Source organism: Poecilia formosa, unplaced genomic scaffold, assembly GCF_000485575.1.
Source record: "Poecilia formosa unplaced genomic scaffold, Poecilia_formosa-5.1.2 Scaffold88, whole genome shotgun sequence".
NCBI classification, from domain to species: Eukaryota; Metazoa; Chordata; class Actinopteri; order Cyprinodontiformes; family Poeciliidae; genus Poecilia; species Poecilia formosa.
In genome coordinates this window covers 2,099,920-2,123,060 of record NW_006800027.1, presented here as the reverse complement: position 1 = coordinate 2,123,060, position 23,141 = coordinate 2,099,920, and the positions used below count along the sequence as shown (strand labels likewise).

The 23,141-nt window shown below is 39.2% G+C and overlaps 3 protein-coding genes across 4 annotated transcripts in view; 2 read left to right on the top strand and 1 right to left on the bottom strand.

The window, feature by feature from the left end:
- LOC103141736 (GTPase IMAP family member 8-like) overlaps nucleotides 1-2,747 on the bottom strand; it is a 4,440-nt gene extending 1,693 nt beyond the window's left edge. Inside the window, exons 1-3 of the mRNA XM_016673942.1 lie at nucleotides 2,647-2,747; nucleotides 1,609-2,328; nucleotides 4-439 (exon numbers count right to left, since the gene is read on the bottom strand). Of these exons, the coding sequence (XP_016529428.1) occupies nucleotides 4-439; nucleotides 1,609-2,328; nucleotides 2,647-2,677 (1,187 nt within the window). The 5' untranslated portion in view covers nucleotides 2,678-2,747. The remainder of the gene's footprint in view (nucleotides 1-3; nucleotides 440-1,608; nucleotides 2,329-2,646) is intronic.
- A 1,557-nt stretch (nucleotides 2,748-4,304) lies between these two features.
- On the top strand, nucleotides 4,305-16,077 carry atad5a (ATPase family AAA domain containing 5a). Its single transcript, XM_007557464.1, has 22 exons — nucleotides 4,305-4,701; nucleotides 5,095-5,158; nucleotides 5,848-7,562; nucleotides 7,637-7,721; nucleotides 7,810-7,962; nucleotides 8,117-8,249; nucleotides 8,335-8,595; nucleotides 8,681-8,829; nucleotides 8,937-9,087; nucleotides 9,941-10,279; nucleotides 10,463-10,559; nucleotides 11,141-11,223; nucleotides 11,307-11,443; nucleotides 11,526-11,703; nucleotides 11,781-11,939; nucleotides 12,029-12,259; nucleotides 12,342-12,406; nucleotides 12,487-12,676; nucleotides 12,776-12,915; nucleotides 14,121-15,007; nucleotides 15,091-15,246; nucleotides 15,339-16,077. Exons 2-22 carry the CDS (start codon nucleotides 5,108-5,110, stop codon nucleotides 15,415-15,417), a joined length of 5,439 nt encoding a protein of 1,812 aa, XP_007557526.1. The 5' UTR covers nucleotides 4,305-4,701; nucleotides 5,095-5,107; the 3' UTR covers nucleotides 15,418-16,077.
- Nucleotides 16,078-16,728: 651 nt separating this feature from the next.
- Nucleotides 16,729-23,064, top strand: adap2 (ArfGAP with dual PH domains 2). 2 transcript variants are annotated; one of them, XM_016673957.1, is made up of 11 exons: nucleotides 16,729-17,031; nucleotides 18,295-18,419; nucleotides 18,509-18,600; nucleotides 18,848-18,936; nucleotides 19,171-19,283; nucleotides 20,303-20,452; nucleotides 20,549-20,632; nucleotides 20,836-20,898; nucleotides 21,209-21,283; nucleotides 21,389-21,617; nucleotides 22,666-23,064. In XM_016673957.1, the coding sequence occupies exons 1-11, from the start codon at nucleotides 16,947-16,949 to the stop codon at nucleotides 22,692-22,694; spliced, it is 1,134 nt and encodes a 377-aa protein (XP_016529443.1). In that variant the 5' UTR covers nucleotides 16,729-16,946; the 3' UTR covers nucleotides 22,695-23,064. The 2 variants fall into 2 exon arrangements, with proteins under 2 accessions (XP_016529443.1, XP_007557525.1); XM_007557463.2 differs by having other exon boundaries at nucleotides 16,730-17,031; nucleotides 21,206-21,283.
- The last annotated feature ends 77 nt before the right edge of the window (nucleotides 23,065-23,141 follow it).

Genomic DNA, 23,141 nt, shown 5'->3' with positions numbered 1-23,141 from the left:
CGCTCCTCTACAGTCTTCACTCCTAACCAGTCTCCATAGGTAAACAGAACAAGTGTGTGTTTCCAGATTTCTTCTCTAAACAGACTCATGTGTTGCTGAACAGATCTCAGATATGATTCATCAATGTTTATTATCACAGGAATAACCAGCAGCACAGCATGTGGTCCTGGAGGACACAGATTCACACTGTTCTCTATTTCCAGTTTATCCATCTCACTGGTTTCCTGAAGGGTGTTGATGCAGAACCAACCAGGAGAATCGACCACTGTGAGCCGCCTTCCTTCAACCAAACCATGACTGATTTCACTGCGCATTGTTGTTCTTCCATTTTTATTAACATGAAATGCATTTTTTATCAGGATGTTTCCTGCTGAGCTCTTGCCAGCCAGTGAATCTCCAATCATCACTATTTTCAAATGGTCTGGAGGGACTTTTCCACCTAAACCAATGAAACAGAAAAGGCAACAAATTATTAAAAACGTTTTTAACTCTTCTTTATTTAGAGTAGGGTTGTTCAACAGAAAACAGACGACTCCAACAAATGAAAAGCTGAAACAGCTGATAATTATTAGCTGTAGGAAAAGGCCAAATAATACTTGAGATAAATCTACTGCATGATCATCTTAAGTAACTCTTGTGTCTTTTTCTACTTTACATTTGCCAGTGAGCTGTTAAAAAATTTGTTCACAAAAGCAAAAGTGAGTTTTTACACAGTACGTGTTATAATTTATCGAGCTCTATGTTGTTTTTCCGTTTCTGAAACCTTTCCCTGGAAAGAGACACACAGTTCTGTTTGTGCTTTACCAATAGGCAATGAAGCTGTTTCTTTATTTTATGTCTAATTTGATACTTCCTTTTTTCAAGTGATACTCAATAATTTCCTAAAGAGAGACTTCAACCCTTCATTGCTCAGGGTTATTTGTGATATTCTCACAGAAGATGTGAATCCTGAAACATTTACTTCCTTCAACAAAGAAGACCAGTGGTTGTTCTAGATCAAATTTACCATGGAGGGCCAGGGTGAAACAAAACTCTGTGCATTATTTTGTTATTTAAAATATATGCTAAACAACTTTAATATTAAGTGAACTAAAAAGCCTCTTGTGGCTCTGGAGCTGAAGACTACAGACTCCTGACCTGGCAGATGAAAATTCTGACCATATCTGAATATGGCTGAAGATTAATTTTTAATTTATTGTTTAAGTAAAACTTTGAAGGTAAAAAATGACATTGGTACAATACATTTTTTATTAAATTTTTGTGCCACTGCATGTCATCAGAAGAAACAAATTTAGTGTTATCTCTTCAGTCAAAGGCATAGCCATCATCTCAGAATTAAAGTGAAAACATTTTTCAGAGGTCAATTGAGTGATTTATTGTCCTCCATCATTCAATTGTGCATAACCATCTACAGCAGGGGTCTCAAATTGTATTCCTCAAGGACCAGTGTTCTACAACTTTTAGATTTCTTTCTGCTTCAGTACATCTGGCTGCAATTTCTTAATTTAATTGCAGGACAAGGGATACATCTGAAAGTTGGCAGGGCCCACTAATCTACAGCCTGAGGATCACTGTAGTCTATTAGAACTAAAATAACTTGCAACTTACCTTCAAATAGCTCTCTGAGTTTCCTTCTTTGTTTCTGCATTTGATTAAACCTTTTTGAGGCTCTTTCAGTCAAACTTGTCATTTCTTTTCTCAGAGTTTCTCCTTGACTTCTGTCAACAGAACAGTGTCTGAATCCATTGATTATAATCAGGGTCTCAATTTTCTCTAACAAGATCTTAACTTGATCTTTATCGTCTCTGTCACTGATGTTGAGAAAATGTTTTCTGTCTTCACATTGTTGAAGAATCCACCTCAGGGTTGGACTTGTGTTGATTCTGGATTCTACCTCTTCATCACTACATGGAGCGACTGCAGTGATCAGCATGATGGTGTGATAGAAAACATCTACATTGAAAAGTTTCAGGTGCTGCTTTAGTGAAGCTTTGACCCACTGTGGTAAATATAAATCAACAGGAATGACCAGCAGAAAGACATGAGGTCCTGGGGGACACAGATGGACACTGTTCTGGATTTCTATCTGATCCAGTTTGGGAGTTTCTTCTTTAGGCCAAATCCACCACCATCCTGGAGTATCAACCACTATGACTCGTCTGCCGAACACTTCCTTCTGCCTCGCTTCACTCTGAGCTGTTCTTCTGCTGGTGTCAAAAACATTTTGACCCAGGATGATGTTTCCAGCTGAACTTTTACCACTTAGACTTCCATTTAATCTTCCTCCTATCAACACAATCCTCAACTCTGTAGCAGGATGGCTTTGTGCTGTAAAGAGAAATGAGGTGCTAATTCAACACAGTTTAGAAATACCTACTTTATTTAGACCTGCACAGAATGCACTATTTTAGTTTAACCCTACATTTATATGCGAAAACATCCACAATAACATTTACACAAAATTAACCTTAAATAAAAAATAACTAGAAAAGGTGAGGTCGCCTTTTTCTCCAACTCCCAACTCTTGCACAAAGTCAGTCTTTGAATTTAACATACTCAGTCAGTAAAATGAGAGTTTATATTAAAAAAAAACATAATCAGAGAAAGGATAAACTTTACAGAGAGTTTTATTAAAACGTCACTGACCTAATTTGGAAATATGAGCATAGGCAGCCATTTCATTAGGCTCCAAACTCTGCCGACGTTTCCGCTTGTTCCTGCCTTTCCCTGTCTATTCCTAAAAGAGTTCAAAGGTCGTGTTGAGACTGACGATTGGTTAGGAAGGTCAAACATGGTCAGACAGCGTCATCTGCTGGAGGAATAGAATAACTGCATTTCTACTCTAACAGCTTGGGATTTGAAGACTCAGCGTGGGGGCATGATCATCTGGAAAATTAGTTTCATTTTATTTTCCAGAGTCTACAGCCAAAAGGAGTAAAGCATGGTTATGAGATGGAAGGAATTGAAAGGGAGACGAGGATGATGGGGTGAAAAGGTGTGAGGTAAAAGAGGTAGAAGTTAAAGGAGGATGTGATTGACGAAAATTGGTCCACTCCTTAGCGTATTACCTTCATATAGTTTCATCAATTATCTCAGAATAAACCCCACTGGGTCAATTCGAAAGGGAAAACAAACATTTACTCATTATGATAATTTGCTCTACTGAAGATCTACATAGTAATTTGAAATTTGAAGAGAGCAACAAAAACTATATAGAAAATAAGATTTGTATATAAATCTTATTTTCTATATAGTTTTTGTTGCTTCAGTGCTCCTGTCACTCAGTTCAATTTTCTATTCAATAAGTCTGAGTCATTTTTCACACACATCAGCTTGTTGGTTTAAATTATTGAATATCGTAGTTTACCCATTTAAAATGTTTCCTCATGATTTATTACTTTATTTGTGGCATAAATCAGAGCTTTAGACTCAGGGCTGAAACTGTTATTGATGGTAGCTCTGCTTCTCTGTCATGTTTTATGCAATTTAATATTACACAACATCAGAAGGAGACAAAAACCAGATGAAACAATTGGCTCTGAACTGAGACACCTCTCACTTCGAAGTTCTTTCGATGTGCTACTAATTTGAGAAACATAACTGCTTCTTCAAAACTATGAAAAACATATAGTTATTAGCACCAGAGAATTGTTAATAAGCCCTTTCAGATCACTACATAAATTACGTAAATTTACAAAAGTGTCACTCAATGAAGTTACATAAATCAGACGTGTCTAACTGTGTAGGATGAACAAATCTTGTTTAAATGTGAAAAAGAGCATAATGGGAAGGAATGTCATGTATATCAGCAAATAGTATGGCTTATTTCTTTCTACTTCTAAACTGAAAATTTATGCAAATACATAATTTGTACATTTTTTCCTAATCATTTCAATTGAATTTGAGTAAAGCATTAATTTCTGATTATGTGTCAAGGTTTATGTAAACATGCCAATAAATTATCAATGTACAATTAAGTAATTGAATGGATGAATCATGCATTAAATAATGAGTATGTTATCCATGGACAAAGTTATAATGCCTACAGATAAATGCTAAAAACAATTATATGAAATTTAAAGGTTTAGACACTTAATAAGAAACTGAATCAAGGATATATATATTTATTTATTTACTTTGTGTGTCTTTTATTTTATTTAACTGATTTCTTTCAATGTTTTGATGTTTATGCCACTTCCTCTCTACATTAGAGGTCGCTGTGAATATTCTTCATGCATCAAATGAGACTCAGAACGCCATCTTTGTTGTTGGTGAAATACGTCAGAAGATGACGGACTGTTTTTCTTGTCTCTGATTGGCCGAAGGCTGTCTCGTGAAAGGTCACGTAAATTTGGCGCTTTTCGTTCACCAGCAGTCTGGCGCGTTTTTGAAGCGGCTGAAAAATGTCAAGAAAACTGCGCCAATTTGCCGCAGCTCCTGAAATATTAAAGTGAAGACCTTCGTGCTTCCTTCAGATACCCGAGTCTGAACTGGAAAATGCTCGGAGGACTTTCAGGAGCTGCGCAGAGACGGGCTGAAGTGAGACTTAGATAGCTTGTTGTTTTACAGTGAAACCTGCTGACAACAAACACTCGTCTGCTTCGAACTATGAATGATACGGTTGCTTTTTTATTTACACACAAAGTAGCAAATAAGAAAACAGTCCCTGACGTTGCAGCAAGCTACGGGTATAACATATTGGTGAGTTTTCTTTAGCTCTCTGTTGTTGTATCAATCCGCCACTTATTTTAAACCAAACTAGATGCGTTTCTGGCCGCCAAATAACGGGTGTAAATAAACACACTAACCATGTCATTTACGTTCACATTGTATTATATAACAGCTCTCTGAGTCTTGATACATTTTATGTGGACTTTGTTCATAAAATAGTCTTCAAACATTTAAATAAGATTGAAAGGATGTATTAGTATTTAGGAGTGCTGTTGTCCAAATAGATCGTGTAAAACATACTGGTCAAAAAGTATCTATCGTTTACCAGAGAAATTACTGTCCTTTTAGATCTATTTATTAAAAACTGCATATAAATCCATAAATAATACTCGTTATGTTTACAAATCTAAACATTTCTTTCAGGTCTCCTGAAATTATGGCCGGTGTTGTGGCTATGGCTTCTGTCATTGAGGACTTTGACACTCAGGTAGAAATCACAATACAATTTATACAGCTGTCATTATTGTTTTACAGTGCTTATGCAGAAAATAGCTTTATTTGTTTTTATATGTCCATTCCACAGTTTTCTTTGTAATGATTGTTACACTTCCAGCTGATCAATGCTTGGTGAAACACAAATGCAAAAGATCCTTTGTAATTGAAAAAAATAGTGTCAAACTGGTTTTAATGAAACTGTAATGCCATGTGTATAGAGGCCAGTGTTAATTTTGACAATATGTTTAACGTAGTTTTAAATTTTAGTCGTTATAGTCAGTCATTTTAGTCAAGTTTATTTGTACCACACATTTCAGAGGCAGAGCAGTTCAAAGTGCTTCATTGTGCTGAAATGTTACATTAAACATTAGTTTTAGTCATGTTTTATTTCCCAGAATTTCTCTAAATATCTTGACTAGACTTACGGTAAGTTTATTCAACTAAGATGTTAAGATATAGAGAAAGTTTTTATAGATTTCCTTAAATAATATCTGTACCCCATGGTGAGACATTTATCCACTGATAAAAGAAAACTTAATTCAATCTCTATTATATGTACCTTGGAATACTTATTTTTGTTGTTTCAAGCACCTTTATAATTCCCTTTTTATGCTCACAAATGCAAAACTGTATTATTTAGATGTTCAGAAATCATCCCATTTGTGTTTTCTCTCTTAACAGCCTTGCAAGAAATCTCGCAAAGATGTCAAGCAGATCACAAACTATTTCTCGCCTGTTCCCAAACCTGTGGAGAAACCCTTCTCTCCTCCTCGCTCCAGTAACATCATGGACTACTTCAGTCGAAAGACTCCTTCCTCTAAAGAAAAGACAAGTCCACCACAAGACCTCAAAGAAAACAGCCAAAAACCTCAGCCTGAAGAGAAACGCACCAACGCAGAAGTGGGAAGAAAGTCGTCTGAGAAACGGGGCAGAAAGACCAGCAGAGCTGCGAGGAAACTTGTGCCGACCGAAGATGTAGGTGCCTCCGATGACTGCCTGGTTGTTGAAGAAACACAGGAAAGCAAAGACTCAGATGCAGCTGTCAACCATGGGACCCTTGGAAGCGACACGGCAGCTTTGTTGTTAAAGCTCAGTGCAGAGACATGTGAATCAGAAATCTGCAAAACCGTCAGTGACGAGAAAACTGAAAGAGATTCCCTTCAACAGAGAGATCGCAAAAGTGAAAATACTGATGATGTAGAAGCAAAGCGGAACACTACAGCATTATCTCCAAGACTTGAAGTAAAACAGGTAAAAAAGGCAGCAAGAAAACCTACGAAGAGGCAGCAAAAAGAGTCAAAGCATCCAGAGCCAGAGGAGAAGGAAGCGGATAAATCACTTTGTGATGTCAGTATGAATGTCAGGTTGGGTGAAACCTCTGAGCTGAACAGCAGTACTGTTACCGTCTCCTTTGAGGATTTTGTGCGGAGTCAGAGTCAAAGCAAAGACGTAATAGAAGACCCAGGTGAAGAAGATGATAGTAAAAACAAAGAAAAAGCAGATGAATTGATCTGTGAGCAACTGGATGTCCCCAAGACTGAGGAAAGTGTCGGCCCGGTCCAAGTCTCACCCCGAACTCTCACCATTCAGGCCGAGGTGCATGCTGTTTCACCCAAACAGGAAAACGTCAAAGCTGTGGGAAAGTTTGCTTCAATCTTCACCAGGAGAAAAGGAGCCGGTATCTCCGCAGAGCCTGCTGCTTCTCCTCCAGCAGACGATGGACGCCACCTTCCTTCTCCTTCTTCAGCCAGCAAACGAAGGTCCAACGTTGTTCTTCAGGAGGAGGATCTGGAGCTGGCTGTGATTGAGAGCGAATCAACTCCAAAGTGCAGTGAAGCCGAGAGGAAGCAGTTCATGGCTGCCTTCAAGCAGCCCAGTCTGGATGGCTCCAAGACTAAACCGGTTAAAAACCAAAGCAAACAGAAGCAAGCCGAGGAGAAGACCGTGGAGGCTGCTGAGGATGGAGATGTTTCAGTTCCTTCTGCAGAGCAAGGGCCTCAGGAGAGCAAAGCATCCAAAAAGAAAAGTGGGAAAAAGGGAAGAAATAAAGCTAATAAGCAGGAGGCGACCCACACATCACCTGCTGTAAAAGAAACCGAGGTTATAGCTGCAGAAGCAGAAGATGACAAAGACGTACCTCCCATCACCTCAACTCCTACAGTCCCAGCTCTGAGGAGGTCCAGACGAGAGACTGTGGTTAAAAAATCGCCTGAAAAAACCCCAACAAGTCCTGTGAGGAAAACCAGGAGACAGAACGAGTCCAAAGAGACTTTAAATGCTGCTTCACCTCAGATCAGCCCTGTGAAGATGTCCACACCGAAGACACGTAGGTCCAGACACGGTGTCTTTGTAGCACAGATGGTTTGTCCACCAGATGCAAAGGAAAGTCCCATCAGGTAACACTTCATTTAATTCTGTATTGCAGTGTATGTGTCTAAAGCAGCTGAAATGTTTTCTTTTTTATTTAAAGGATTAGACTAAGTAGAATTCATAAAACGGTTCCAGCATCTAAGACTGAAAGTGGAAACGACATAAGCACTTCTTCAAATAATAAAGTAAGTGATATTTTACTCAGAAATCAAATACATTTAGCTGTTTTTGTGACATTGATTTATAATTCCTGAATTGTGATTTCCTTTTAAGATGCTAAATGAGTCCAAAAAAAGACAGCAAGCAAAGAAACTGGTGGAGAAAGCCAAAATGATTCAGCAAAGCAAGAAAACGACAGAGAAGGAAATGTTGAGGCGATCGTCTCGAACTAAAACCTCCGTCAAGAAGAGCTACTATGAAGATGAGGTAAAGTTTTATGGCTAATATTACAAACTGTACTTTATCAGTATTTATTAGGGATTATTTACAAACTAAATTTTTAGAAATGTAATATAAAGTACTGTTGAGAGATTGTACCTGTTTGTGGATTTTAAGACTTCATTGGTTTGTTTTTTTTTAGGATTCTGTTCTCTGCATCGAAGACTTGACTGATATTTCCCAGAGTGCACCAGAAAAGACTAAAACCCAGAAGGCCTTGCGCAGCCTGAATGAAGTTCTTGGCAAAGCTGCACCGTCCAGCAAAGCTACACCAGGTTGTTATTTTTTATTTTTTTTACTTTTTGTTGTTAAGTTTTTACTAGTATTTTTAGTAATCTTGTGTGTTTTTCTCTACGTCAGGCTCCAAAGTCGCCTCGTTTGGCCAAGACAAGTCGGCCCGGAAAGCGTCGGCAGTGATTTCCATCTTTGATGACAGCAGTGGTGAAGGATCTGACAACTCTCAGGACGACGAGCAGTTCAGGGCGCGCAGGGAGTTCTTAAAGAGCGGCCTGCCTGAGTCTTTTAGGAAACAGATAGCAAAGACTGCTGCCTCCAAGGAGGCCTACTCTGCCTCCTCTTCCTCCTTTCAGCCGGTTTCACACACAACACAACCACCTAGTGGTAAGATTCTCAGTCACAGCTGTTTACAGTGTCTTAATATAACTGTGGAATATTGAACTGAGCTTGTTTTTCTGTGTAATGACAGATTGTTCTCTCTGGAGTCTGCCATGGCCTGAATCCTCATTATTGGGTCATTTAAAGGACATTTGGAGCCACAAACCGAACCCACCGATATCTGTCTGTGGATCTCTGTGTGTAAAGACAGAACCAGCCTGTAGAAAGGCTAATGAAAAGGTAGAATATAATTCTTATTGATCTCATTCTTATTATGCTCATATCTAAGTTTCCTTTTTTTTTTAAGTCATGGGTAGTTTTGAATTAACAGCATCATTTACTTTTAGGCGTCAGTGTGGAGACCTGAAATCTCTGAAAGTGATCGTCAGCTTCTGATGACGGAGCTCTGCTCCGAAAACCCTCACTTTCCAGCGCAGACGGTTTTCACTCGCCTCCAAAAACGACGAGCCGACCATCAGCAGCATCTAACGGCTTCAGGTCGGTCTTTACAGTAACTACTACATGCCTTTTTGATATTAAACACAGAACAAGTTTAATTTTGTTTGTAGAAAAAGTAATTTTTTCAAAATCTGTTGCAATTTTGATGAACTAGTTTGTGTCATTTTATCCTTCTGTTTGTTAAAAGTAAAGAAAAATGTTGAAACAGTAACAAACTGATATGAAATACAATAAAATTAAAGGTGTAAATTTTTTTAAAGAATCAGAATGTTGTTTTTTTTTGTACCTTAAAAAAATCTTACAGATGCAAAAAAATAATAAATTATGCTCTATTGTTGGTTGGTTAAAGTCACATTTCACTCTATTTAAAAAAACAACAACTCTAGACTTCAAGAAAAAGGCGCTATTTTGGGCAGAAATGTGATTTCCTTCAATAGTGAGTGGCTTATGTCACTTAACCACAGTGTGGTTGCTCTGTCAGGAGCTATTATAGAAAAGACTATAATAGCCCTTTGTTTATATTTTACTCTTCAGCGTAACAGATTCATGCATTATTGTCTCAGAGAAAGATCGTCCCTGATTTAGTTCAACACCTTCTCAGGAAACGTTTTTCTCTATTGAGAAAATAAACTTTTCTTGCACTGATTGAAAACTAGTATAAACAGAGCCTCCCCTAGGGATCGAGCCTCACGCTTGATCAAGCTAACTCACTGTGTTGATCTCCAAAAATATCCAGTTTTCACTTCAACATTATTATTCTGTTTCAGTATTTTCAGTGTTTAGGCTAGCTTAAAATTGTCCTACATGTTTTAAATTTATTTTCAAATTGGTCACCTATGAGGATATTGGTCTATGGTCTTTAACTTACTTTCTTATTGTGTGAAATTATTAGAGCCAGAAGCTGTGACCATCGAAGACTCCTGTGTTTTGGTGCATGATGAAGCTGTTGGAGGGAAGAGGAAGAGGAAAGAGGATGAGAGGGAGAATAATGTGAAGGTGGCTAAGAAGCAGAAGTCCAAGCATTCAGAGGAAAACGTCTCTCCAGCTGAGCAGAAACCTCCTAGAAGGGGAGGCCGAACCAGACGAAGTCAGAGATCCAGAATGAAGGAGGAAGAGGACGAGACGAAGGAGAAAAGTAATCCTAAACTGAACTCGGCTCCCAGCACCTCTGAAGACGATTCTGTTGTTGTAGTGGACGACTCAACTTTGGAAGCAGACATTAAAAGAAAAGGTGCTTTCCACTATAATCTATCATGTTTGTCAAATCATATTAGTATAAGAAAAGAGAAACGGTGTATTTAAAAACCTTCCATTGGTTGTACGTTGTCTGTGAAGCATCAGGACGTCGGTCCTTCAGGACTGATGTTGAGCTTTAATGGTTTAGCCATTGAAACTGACTGTAGTTTTTCCTTAGAATCAGTGAAGGAGGAATTACTGTGGACTGATAAATATCAGCCCCAACTCTCTGCTGACATCATAGACAACACACCTGCAGTGAAGAGGCTTTACAGGTGAGGGATTCAACCAGCAGCTCCTGGATTTGTATTTTACTCTCACAGTTATCAGTCAAACAGTGTTTCACAAAATTATTTATAGCATTAAACTTGGTTCCTTGAAAGTTGAACCACTTGGTTGCTTCTCTTATTATTTCCCTCCTTGTCCAGCATGTTTTTAATTTTTCTTTTTGTTTAAGTTGGATTAAAGAATGTATCTGTGATACATTATTAGTTTTCATGATGTAGTTTCTTAGCCAGTGTTTTCTATCGATCTTCTCATGCCTTCACAGAACAGCTGATTTCATGTTGAGATTATTTTCACACTAATGGTGACTATTTATTAATTAATTATGTGACTGCTGAAGGCAGTCGGTTGCACTTGATTTTATTTAAGGGTTTTACAGTAAAAGTGGCTGAATACCTTTGCATGTGACACATTGAAAATTACTTTTTGCATCTAATGCAGTTATTTTGTTGGTGTACAACATAAAAGCCCAACAATATACATTGTAGTTGTAATGTAACAGAATATAGAAATACTTCTGTATAGTATGTAATGCAGGTTTTTTGATAATATTTGTTCTTTCTTTCACTAGTTGGCTTAAAGATTGGAAACTTCGTGCCGACAGAGATGAGAGAAAAAATCAGAAGGCTAAGAAACAAGAAGAGGGCAGCTATGGTGAGAGGTTTTGTTTCCACTAATGACTTCCTCTGTTTGCAGCACGTTTATTTTTAATGCATGACATTTTTTTGTGTGGTCAGATTCAGAATGGGACTGTGGAAGTGAGGACTGCCAGGATGCAGAGGACACTCTGTGTAACACGGTGCTCATCACTGGACCCACCGGAGTTGGAAAAACTGCTGCGGTTTACGCTTGCGCCCAAGAGCTGGGCTTCAAGGTAGACACTCATGACAGATAAAGAACAGAAACAGCAAATATGCCAAACGGCACTTCCTCATTTCTTAATTTATCCTCTTAAGGTGTTTGAAGTGAACGCTTCATCTCAGCGAAGCGGCCGTCTTATTCTGTCCCAGCTGAAGGAGGCGACTCAGTCCCACCAGGTGGACAATCAGGGGGTCAGTTCCCACAAACCCGCCTACTTCAACAGCTACGGACTGAGCAGCAGCACCGGCTCCGTCAGGCCTGGATCTTCTCCGAGTATGAATAATATTACAAACTAATAACACTCGATCTCATTTTTGTGCAGTAAAAAAAATGTGGTCTTTATTTTTTAGGAAGGGTTAGCTCTCCTCGCAAGGTGGTTTCATCTCCCAGGAAAAATCCTCAGTCGCCAAGAGGAGCTAAAAAAGGAGGCCTGGCTCCAACTTCTTTAGCCAAGTTCTTTAAAGTGCAGCAACCAGCCAACAAAGAGCCACAAAAACCTGAGCAGACCGGTAATGGCTGTGAATTTTCCACGTTTTTAAATGAATCTATGTTGTTTTGTCACATTATAACCACAAACTTTCCTGATATATTTTTATAGCACCTTCCAAGAAAGCCATAAAAGCCAACGAGAGTAGTAACGACAAAAACAAATCTCCAGCAACCAGCAGCCCTAAACAGAAGAGCAGCGAGGAACAGAGTAAGAAGACGGCCACATCGCTCATCCTGTTTGAAGAAGTCGATGTTATTTTTGATGATGACTCAGGATTTCTCGCTGCTATCAAGACGTTCATGAGCACTACCAAGAGGCCAGTCATCCTCACCACCAGCGGTTAGTATGAGTAACCTGTTAATGTCTTGCAGCTTGATGTGTTGATAACAACTATCTTTGCTCAATCTTTCCTGTTTTTCAGATCCAGCTTTCAGCGCGATGTTTGACGGAAGCTTTGAAGAGATTCATTTTAAAAAGCCTTCAGTGGTAAGAGCTTAGAGTCACATTTACCTTATCTACATGAATGAGCAGAGCTTGAATTGAACTGTTCTGGTTCTGCTCTGCAGGTGAATGTGAGCAGCTACCTGCAGCTCCTCTGTTTAGCTGAGGACATTAGGACTCATCCGTCAGACATCAGCTCTCTGCTCAAACTCAACGGCTGCGACGTCAGGCAGAGCTTACTGCAGCTTCAGTTCTGGGCTCGGAGCGCAGCAGGGCGTCCGTCAACAAAGCCACTGGCTCAAACTGGCCGAAATGGTAAAGATAAAAGATAAAACCAAAGCTGTAAATCTATAAGTTTGTGTTCAATTGAATGTGATTAAATTTGTCTGAATGTGTTTTCCTCTCTTTGCACAGAAATCGAACTGAAACCAGAAGCAGCTGATAAATCTGTGGCCGTCACATCCAGCCTCCCGCACTGTGACGCCGGCTGCACCGAGAGCAAGCTGGGCCTGCTGAATATTGAGCCTGACGGAGACATCTGGGAGCTGCTCAGGGTGTGGCATGAACCGCTGAAGAAGCAGCCCTGCACAATGAATACAAACACTAAAACCACTAACACAAAAAGAAAGGACAAATACACCTAAAATTAATATAAAAATCAGCAAGATATAACAAAAGGTTTCCATATTTTTAAAGCCGTTCAGTTTTGGATGCAAAAATGCACAAGTTAGTCAGTTTTTTTTTGTTAAATTCAAAAATACTTTATTAATCCCACTGAAAAATTAATTTATTATTTGTGCCAAACTATTTCAGATCTCAGTTTATTTAAATGGAAAAAGAAGGTTGCTTTATATCTTGCGGTTTGCAATAAAATTTTTATGTAATGCTGATTCACAACCAATGTTTTCTTAAAGCACTTTGCAAAACATGAAAACATTTAATTTAAGTCCAGAAATACATTGTTAATTCAATCCAATCAAAGTCAACTAGTTGCGATCTAACTCGCTCCTGGTTCTCAAACGGTGCAGTCAAGTTCAGTTCGTTATTTAAAATGTTTTCTAAGGAAACCTGGCAGATTGCATCAACTCACTGACTGCAGCATTCATTCCTGCTGCACCAGCATGTAGAAACGGTGAACAGTCGATTGCACTGAGTCATTAACTTTGCAGCAATCCCTCATGCTGAGCGCTCACAGTGACAGCAGAGAGGAAAACTCCCCTGAAACCTGCAGCAGGTCCTGGCTCAGTGTGAGCAGACCTCTCATGATCTGCGAGGGCTTTTAGAGCTCTTTTGATGTGGTTGGTCTTAAAATTAGTTTGACCAACTACCACAGTTCATAACTTAACAATTAAGTGATTTGATTGACCAATAATTTAAGCTGGGAATCCAAACTACACTCATCTACTCTTTTTATTTCAATCTGATCAACAACAGTAAAATTACTGACTTTGCATCTGATCTGTATTTACACCCCAGTGTAATTGAATGTAATGGACAATTAGTAACAAGTTTCTAGACTCTTAAAAAAAGTAGAACTTAAGCTAAATGGAGATTTTCATCCCCACTGAATAAATTGATTCAAACTAAAGTTTGCATTTTTCTAAATTTCTGTTTACTATTCTACTTCATTAAAAAGTTAGTTTATTGTGTTGCTTATTGCACATCCTCATGCAGGGTGGTGTGTAATACAGTAGAAACTTCATTTAGGTCAAGATAATATTAATTTGTGTTGCTAAACTTGGGTGTTTTGTTCCAACAGAGCCAGAGTTTGATGAAGGCGACGGTTTGCTTGGAGCTTCTTGCAGACGGCCGGCGGCGAGGAGTTGATCTGCTCTATTCCAACATGGAGAAACTCTTACCTCTACCTCTGACACAGCTATCTACCTCTAAGCTCTATACACCTAAGCACTGTCTTCCTGAATCACAAGACCTTCGACCTGTGAGTCCAAAACAGCAGTTATCATCTTCGTCCCTGCCGTCGGACACGCTGCCTCCCAGTGTCGGCTTATTGCACACTGCAGAGTCAGCTGATTTGTCAGACAGCTGCAGCCCAGTTAAAGTGTCCAGCAGAATGAAGAAGAATAAAAAACGACACCACCTGCCCACCAGGGACGCGTTGAACTCTGATTCAGACTCAGAAGATGGATTTCCGTCTCTCTCCAAGAGGCAGGATGATCCTCACACAGAAAAAGTCAAAGAGAGAGTTGTTTCTGAAAGGGTGAGACGGAAGCCGCTGACTGCAGAGGAGCAAATAAAAACTGTTCCAGTCTCTCAGTGTCTTCAGTCCATAGCCGACTTCTGGGACAACATGTCCTATGTGGATTCATGCCTTCGTTTTCACCCTGATGGGCTGAACAGTTACAGAAGATCATCGTTTAGTGCCGCCATTAAAGATGGGATGACCGATGAGTCGAGAGTTGAAAACGGGAGAGAAAGCTGGACCGCTGGAAGTTGTGTTGTAGAGATCCAGGCTGCTGTGGAGGGTTTGAGTTTCCACAAGTGTCAGGCTTCAGTAGCCAAGGCCTGGGATAAAGTGCAGCAGCTAGAGGGAGAACTGAGGAAAGAGGCTGCAGAGGAGCTCACCCTTCCTGTTGCTTCACATCGAGAAGATTACAGCTTCACCCAGGACGGACTCAGCCGTCCAGAGTAAGTTTCTACCCCATCTTGGCCTCTCTGAAACCCAACAAACACAAGTTTATGCTACTAAAAAGCAGTATCCTGTTTTCCAGGTTAGTGCTGCAGAGAACGGAAATGATGGAAAATCTGTTCGATAAAGTCTTTGGGACTCTTGGCAACAGACAAGCAGCTGCTCTGGATTATTTGCCCGCCATGCGCACCATCTGCAGATCAGAGCAGCTGAAGGAGCAAGGAAAAGTTAAGAGAAGGTAGGTGTGGACAGGAAGTGTATATAAGTGGAAAAGAAAGAGTCTGTTTATATAAAATAACCTTTTGCATCTGTCTCGTGTCTTCTCTCCAGGTTTCTTCACTATCTTGATGCAATCCACTTGGGTCTTGAGAAAAGCACTCAACAGATTCTTGCTGAGGACTTCCCCTAATCCACTCAGATTGTTTCATGCGCCACAAATACATAGATTTAAGAACCTCAATCTCTGGTTCTCAGAAGGTAGAAATAACATGAGTTGTGGTGTCTGGGGCTGCAGAGGGCTGCAGCAACATGTTGGTGGTGGCTTCATTTCTGACTGACCTCAAAGATTGGTGGCTCTTGTGTGCACAAATATGATTGTTTGCACTTATTTTACCAACATTTAAATCTTTTAATGCATAAAAACCCTGAAATTTAGAGCACACAACTAAATAACCTCAGATTTTACATCTTTTGGTGCTTTGAAAGCTTTATATGAATTTCAGCTGGAATCTGGGGGTTTTGTACAGTAGTTTTTTTTTTTCTTAGTGCTTTGGATTTTGAAAACTTTTAACAAATACTCGATTAAACATGTTGAGCTTTTTTACGATTGTAAGAAATAAAACTGTAAAACACAATCTGCTTCTATATTTGTAAAGGCTGTGTATAAATTACCACTTACAATCTTGTTTCCTGCAGTTTATTATAGATGAGCAGCTTTTGACAGGAAGCTTTGACTGTCACATTCATCATTGATTTTTTTAGAGATTTTTTTTTTTTTTTGCCTTAAATATGTATAAAAGTTTCCAGTTGGTTTATGTTGTGAACAAATAAAGGCTTAACCCAACTAAAATAAATGCATGGTGTCTGCATGTGCAAAGGCTGTGAAAGTTAACTCAGCCTTTGAATTTTTCCATTTTTTTCTTTATAGACACAATGTTATACACCGTATTTGAAAAGATGTATGATTTTCAACATTTGTTACAAATATGAATATAAAGAGTGCACTTGTTCATCTTCTGAGTTGCTAGTTTGCAGAATCACCTTTAATTGCAGTTTTGCACAAATCAAGTCAGATTTTTGCCTGTATTATTTTGCAAACAGTCTGACTGCATGATGAATTTGTGAGCATAAAGTTTCTCTCTACAGATTCTCATTTATATATAACTCTCTACAACCTTGGCAGAACAATTGAATTTCTGGAGAACAGTTTAATTATGGGCATTAGAGTAATTAAACTCTGATTACTCTGGACAGGAAAAACATGCACACCACACCTTTCAGATACTTGTGAAATAACATAACATCCAAACCCCTTGGTGAGGAAAATATGAAAAAGTTAAAGGAAATGTTTTTACAAGGCACTGTAAGATTGGAGATTGAAAGACAAGTTAGCATTTTATTACATAACGCAAAGAGAGGCTGTCATGTGGCTGACGTTAGGACAATTAGAGGCGGGTTGCAACAAAAGGACCACCTCCAGCTACAAATCCACCAATTGTTTCCAACTGACAGAACAACAACTGGACGCGCTCCAGAGGAGGTGTGTGAGTTCGCGCTTCGGATCGTGTCGAAACGTCCAACGAGCGTCTGCAAGTTCCACTTTCATGTGGATGTTGTTTCAGCCGCAGCTCTCCGCGTCTTAAGCTATGAGACCAACATGAGCGATACGGACCGCGGGACTGAGCGCCGAAAAAGGGGAGACAAAAGCTTGGTGCCGAAATGACAAACGAGCGAAACAAAAAGATTTTACTGGAACTGGTGAAGCAGCCGGAGAACAGCCGCTGCGCTGACTGCGGCGCGCCGGGTGTGTACAGTAACCACTTTTCTCCCGCCTCAGTTATTGCTGTTGGATTTAAACTCAATTTACTGTATCTGGAAACAAATATGTTAAAATATAGTCCGGGTTTGCTCTATCAGTGATACTTTTCGAATGGAGTTAATGCGTTTAACTACTTTTATTATAACAGCTGAACAAACTCAGCTCAATACAGTGGAAATTAAATATTTTATGGTCTAATAAGTTAGAATATTATTGTTTTTGGTCCTTGATTTTCCAGTAATGATACATAAATCAAGTTATTAAATTTTCATTTTAAAACACAAAATTGTTAGCTGAAATTTGAGCTATTTTCATTCTTTGGTGTCAAAGAGAGTCACTTATCTTTTCATTTAAAAAAAAAAGTAGATAAACACAACAGTTTGGTGAGTTTGGATGAGGGATGATAACTGTAAGCATCATGTGGAATATACTCCACTCTACCATATATGGAAAGTGACGTCACATAGTGAATCATAATTTGCTAGCCAAGATGAAATGTAAAACATGTCAGAATGTGAAAAAACTGGTTATTAAAAACATATAATTAGTTTAATTGGAACAAGGTGGTTGCTAAGTTTGTTGTGGCAACAAGAAAATGTTGATGTTAGTTTGACTGGAGAGGTAAAAAAAAAATAAAATAAAAAATTGGGCTGCTTCATAGTAAATTGGATTTTCGGATTATTCAGATAAACAGCAAGAAATCTACCTGCAGTCAGAATTTTGGCTGTGAAGGTCAAAGGTCACCCTGCAACCCCTTGTTCATCCATTATTGATGCTGTTCATATAAAACTGTGAAAGGTGAAGGTATAAACTGTTTATAAGCAATTATTGCACCTCAGCTCATTAGCACATACAGTGTTGTTGTACACCTTCTATTTGTGTACATGTTCATCAGTGTTGGAACTAGAACACACTCAATTTAGGGTTGTGACATTGTGACATAATTCTCAGGTCGGATCTCTGACCTCTGAAACACTGAAGCGTTTCTCATTTACTTGAGAATCTTGGAGGAGACGCAAGTTTAATTCTGGCACAACCAACCTTAGAATAAGGCAGTCTCTAGAATCTTATAAACTGCAATGTGAATGAAAGGTTTTCCAAGCAGATATACTCAGCAAAGTATGAAAGCTTTCTTTCTAACATTCATCCACCTATCTCGTGTGATTCCCTAAACACCCTCATAATCTGCTTATACCTTGGGCTGGCCCTGGTTTTGACATAAACAAAATCTTCTTCTGCTCCTCCCAGAGCCAGACTGGGCGTCCTATAAGATCGGTGTGTTTGTATGTCTGAACTGCTCTGGGATCCACCGCAGCCTGTCCAGTCGGGTCAAATCCATCCGGCTGGACTTCTGGGAGGATGACCTGGTTGAGGTATGAGCTTCCTTTCTCCACAGATCCATTTTTTCTCCATATATTTCTAAAGAAACACTGATTGTCTGTTTGTAACTTTCACTTTAAAGTTCATGAAATCCACCGGGAATGCGAATGCCCGAGCTGTGTATGAGAAAGCCGTTCCACCGTACTACTACCGGCCTCTGGAAAACGACTGCAAGTAAGTGCTCATACAGTTCAGCCGGGCTCTTTTTCCGATGTCCCAACTGTGGAATATTTGGTAGTGTATGATGGACAACAGACTGCTGACACGGCGCAACCACAGAAAACAGAGAGAAGTGGAACTGCAGGCTGTAGAAGTGAAATGTGCATGAAAGCCTGCTGCTGGGTTGCAGCTGAAAGGCGCAGGTTTTTGTGGTTTTACTACAGAAAAATATGTGAGACTGTTTCCACTTTTTGAACTGCAGCGTCCTGAGGGATCAATGGATCCGGGCCAAATATCAGAGGATGGAGTTCAACGGGGTAACCAAGTATCCACCGCTGGCGTATACAACAGGTCAGAAATTGATTCCCTATGGGCACGAATGAGAACATGAAGCCTACTATTGTTATCCTGCTTGAGCAAAAGTTATGCTGGTAATGTGCTTCCTCATACCAAACTGTGTTAGGAAAAGAACAGTTTTATTGTAGATAACAAACAGTGGGGTATTGATTAGTTACTCATTGGCGAAACAATGAATTTGTTCTCCCGAGAACAATCTGTGTACCTTTTCTTTCTCGTGTCAAACAGGCTTCCATGAAGGAATTCTGTGGAAGAAAGGGAAAGAGAACATGCAGTTTCAGAAGAGGAAGTTTGTGCTGTCGGAACGGGAATTCACCCTGTCGTACTACAACAAGGAAGATGTGAGTTTCCAGCTGCTCGGGTGCAAACACAGAAAAACAATAGATTTTTTTTTCTAACAAGCTTAATACAATACCTCTTAAAAATATTCATATCCTTGAAATGGTTTAGATGTTCACCGCAAGTCTCAATGTATTTTCAGGGGGGGGGGGGGGGAGTTCTCTTCAAAGATAAACACAAAGTGTTGGATAACTGTGACTTGAAAGGGGAATGATTTCTGGGTTTTACAAGCAAATGGGGTCGTGAAGATCAAGGAACTCAGTAAACGGGTCAGGAATAAAAATGTAGAGAGGTTTAAAGCTGAGTTAGATAATAAAACAATATCCCATGTTTTGAAAATCTCACAGAGATTGAAAAAGCTAACAAGACATTGCCATCCACATGAACTGACTGGTCGTGTAAGGAGAGTATTTATCAGAGAATCAGCTTAGAGTTATGTAAGAGACACAGTGGACATGTTCTGGTCTGGTGAAAAAAATGCAGGTTTCTGGCCTACATGAAAAAATTCAATGTGTGGTAAAAAACAAAAAAAAAAAACAAAAAAAACTGCCATGTTAAAACACGGTGGTGGCAGCATCGCACTGTGGGGATGCGTTCCTTCTCCATCGATAGAGATCCGATCAGAGTTGATGGATGGCGCTAAACAGAAAAAGCTACTACCCAAATCATCGAGATAGAGCTACAATTGACTGGTTTAGATCCATGTGTTAGAATGGCGCAGTCAAAGTAAAGACTTTGGTAAGACTTGAAAATAATTGATATTGACAGACACTCTCCATCCAATTTCACAGAGTTTTAGCTTTGCCCATTATTTATGCCCATTCTTTTGCTAAAAACAATGGGCATAAATGTCAGTCTCTACATGTGTGAATCTGATGGAGAATTGCAAATGTAACAGCAGCAAAGCTTGACTCTACAAAATACTGGCAAACACTGAATGCAAAAACTTGTGCACATTTATGTTAATTTACTTTCCTTATCTCCTACGTTGCTGAAGTACTTCAACATGCCTGTCATTTAGGAGTCCAAAGGCCCTAAAGCTGTAATCGCCATCAAGGATCTGAACGCCACCTTCCAGCCACAGAAGATCAGCCATCCTCACGGGCTGCAGATTACATACCAGGATGAAAATAAAACCAGGAACCTCTACGTCTATCACGAGAGCGCTGAGGTGAAGCTGCACGGTCAGATCTTTTGTGTTTATTGTTTTAAAACAGGGCTTTTTTTAGGTTTTACATACTGATCCTGGCTCCCTTTTGTGCTTCAGGAAATAGTTATCTGGTACAACTCCATCCGTGCTGCTCGCTATGCATACCTGAAGACCGCATACCCGACTGGAAGCGACGAGGACGTAAGACCTGACTCAGCCTGAATTGCTCACATTCCTCTCCGGCACTTCTTTTTTTTTTTTTTTAATCATTCCTTTCAAGTCTGCAACTCTTTTCTCATTCTTTGAGAGTAATTTGTCACGCGTTCACAAGCTTTACTGAGTATCTCGTATTTGATTTAATAAAACAATCAAGTAAAAGAGTTTTAATTATCTTTTTGTGACAGCTTGTGCCAATGATAACAAGAAATTACCTAAAAGAGGGGTACATGGAAAAGACGGGGCCCTTGGTGAGTTATAAAGAGCATCACATTGTTATTTGTTGTGGTTAATTACTCCTTTTTTGCATAGCTTGGTCTTTTAGCAGTGGAGCATTTCATTTCCAGTCATCCGACAGCTATTTTTGATGTTATTTGCTCTGAGATGTACATTTGAATGTTTCTGTTCCTCTTTCACACATAGACACACACACACGCACGCACACTCATGCTAACACACCATAATAACTACACAGTAGGTAACTTTGTTAGGAAAATTTCTCCTAAGTGGAGCATGTTCATGGATTCTTTGGATTAAACCTAATTTATGTTCAAACAGCAGAAGGAGTCTTTCAGAAAGCGCTGGTTTATTTTGGACTCACAAAACAGGAAGCTGCTCTACTTCAAAGACCAACTGGTACAGACCACACTTCTTCTAAGCTCTAATGCCAGCTTTAAAATAACTACTGCTCAAAATTATGATTCATTTGAATATCTTTCCATATCGCTGTTGCTAAAACAGGATGCAGAGGAGTTAGGGGTCATTTTCATCGGGACAGAGAGCAACGGCTACTCCGTGAGGGAGTGTGTCCCGAAGCACACGCGGGGCAACAAGTGGAAGTGCGGCATCATGGTGGAGACGCCGGAGCGCCAGTTTGTGTTCATGTGCGAGCAGGAGAGGGAGCAGAAGCAGTGGCTGAACGCCCTGAGAAAGGTGCTGTCCAGGCCCATGTCACCACAAGATTACACTGGTAAGAGAAGGAGGCCAGGAGCGTGTCTGCAAAGCACAGAGCAGATCGTCCCAGAGTTCATGTTGCTGATTGGATCAGAAGAAGGGATGCAAAATTAGAACATAAAAACTGCTCTCAAAAAATATTCCTTAATCGTTTTCTAAGCAAAATTTGACAATTGCTGGTGTAATTTTGATCTAGTATGAGTTAGAGAAAATCCACAGTAAATTCAAATTGTACGCTAATTTCTTGTTTTACTGCAGCGTAATGTACTATTGAAGCAAATGCATCATGAAAAACATACTTCTTGCAGAATAAGAGTGTATGCAAATTTTTGACTAGAACTATACATGTGTTTAAAATTAAAAGATTTGAAAGGTAATGCTTTGTCACAGGTTTAATCTTAAACAGCCTGAAAGCTGAAATAGTTGTAAAATAACTAAGCTTTAAGGATTTCCTTTGCAATTTCTGCAATAGTTTTTAATTGACCTGTGCTAACTCCTGGTTGCACATTTTGTATTGTGCTATTTTGAGCCCTGACTAATATCCTTTTCAGAACACACACCCTGTGGACCTGAGGTCAGGCTCCTTTCATCAGTGGTTTAAAATACAGAGGTTAAAAGGCTTTCAAACTGGTTTAGGCAAACTATGACTGAGAAAGGAAATTTATTAAAGAGCCAGGTTTTCTAGTATAATCAATTTGCTCAGTAGAGAAACAGTCAATAATAAAAGGACGACTGATCTTGTCTGGTACCAATAATGCTCAGTTCTGTAATTTCTCTGTCAGCTAGATTACAGCACATGCTACCCGAATTGCTGGTTTTATTGGTTGCCAATTCAATTGAGGAAAACAAACAAAGCCCAATTGTCTAATTTCATTTAGATCCTGTTTCCATGTATGTTGCTCTGAATATTTCTCCATGTAATTATGAACAATTTCACTCTGCAAAGTTGTTATGAATCTCTATTTTGTCCACAAAATATCATAGACATCGCTCTTCAGAAAAGGCTTATTTAGCCAACATCTAAAGTTTTGACCTCACTCGAGTATTTTCCTTTGTTTTTCCAGCCCAAGCCCATATAAGGCATAAGAAATGAACCATGAAGAATTGCAACAGCAGAGATGGTCATGAGAAGACTGCATCCATGACCTAAATGGCTGAACTTCTGTCACTGCACTGAATCAGACATGACACTGAAAAATAACTTCATGTTATAAGCTCACACTAGCATGATGCTCAGTCCTTGGTTTAAAAAAGCCACATCAATATAATCTGATATTTTTTTGGTACTGTGTCACTGTTGCTCCACATCACCATGCTAACTCGACATTTCTTTATTTCTAATTATTTGAAAAAGAATTCCACAAATATTTATTTTTTATTGGGCTAATAACATTAAATTAAATGTGTTGGAAATTTACTTATTGACAATTATGCTCAGAGAAATAAATGACTTTTTTTATATATGAGGTGTGTCTTGACTGCTGTTAAAAATGTGTATGAGAAAAAAGATTATTTGTGAAAAAAATTATATTGTATATAC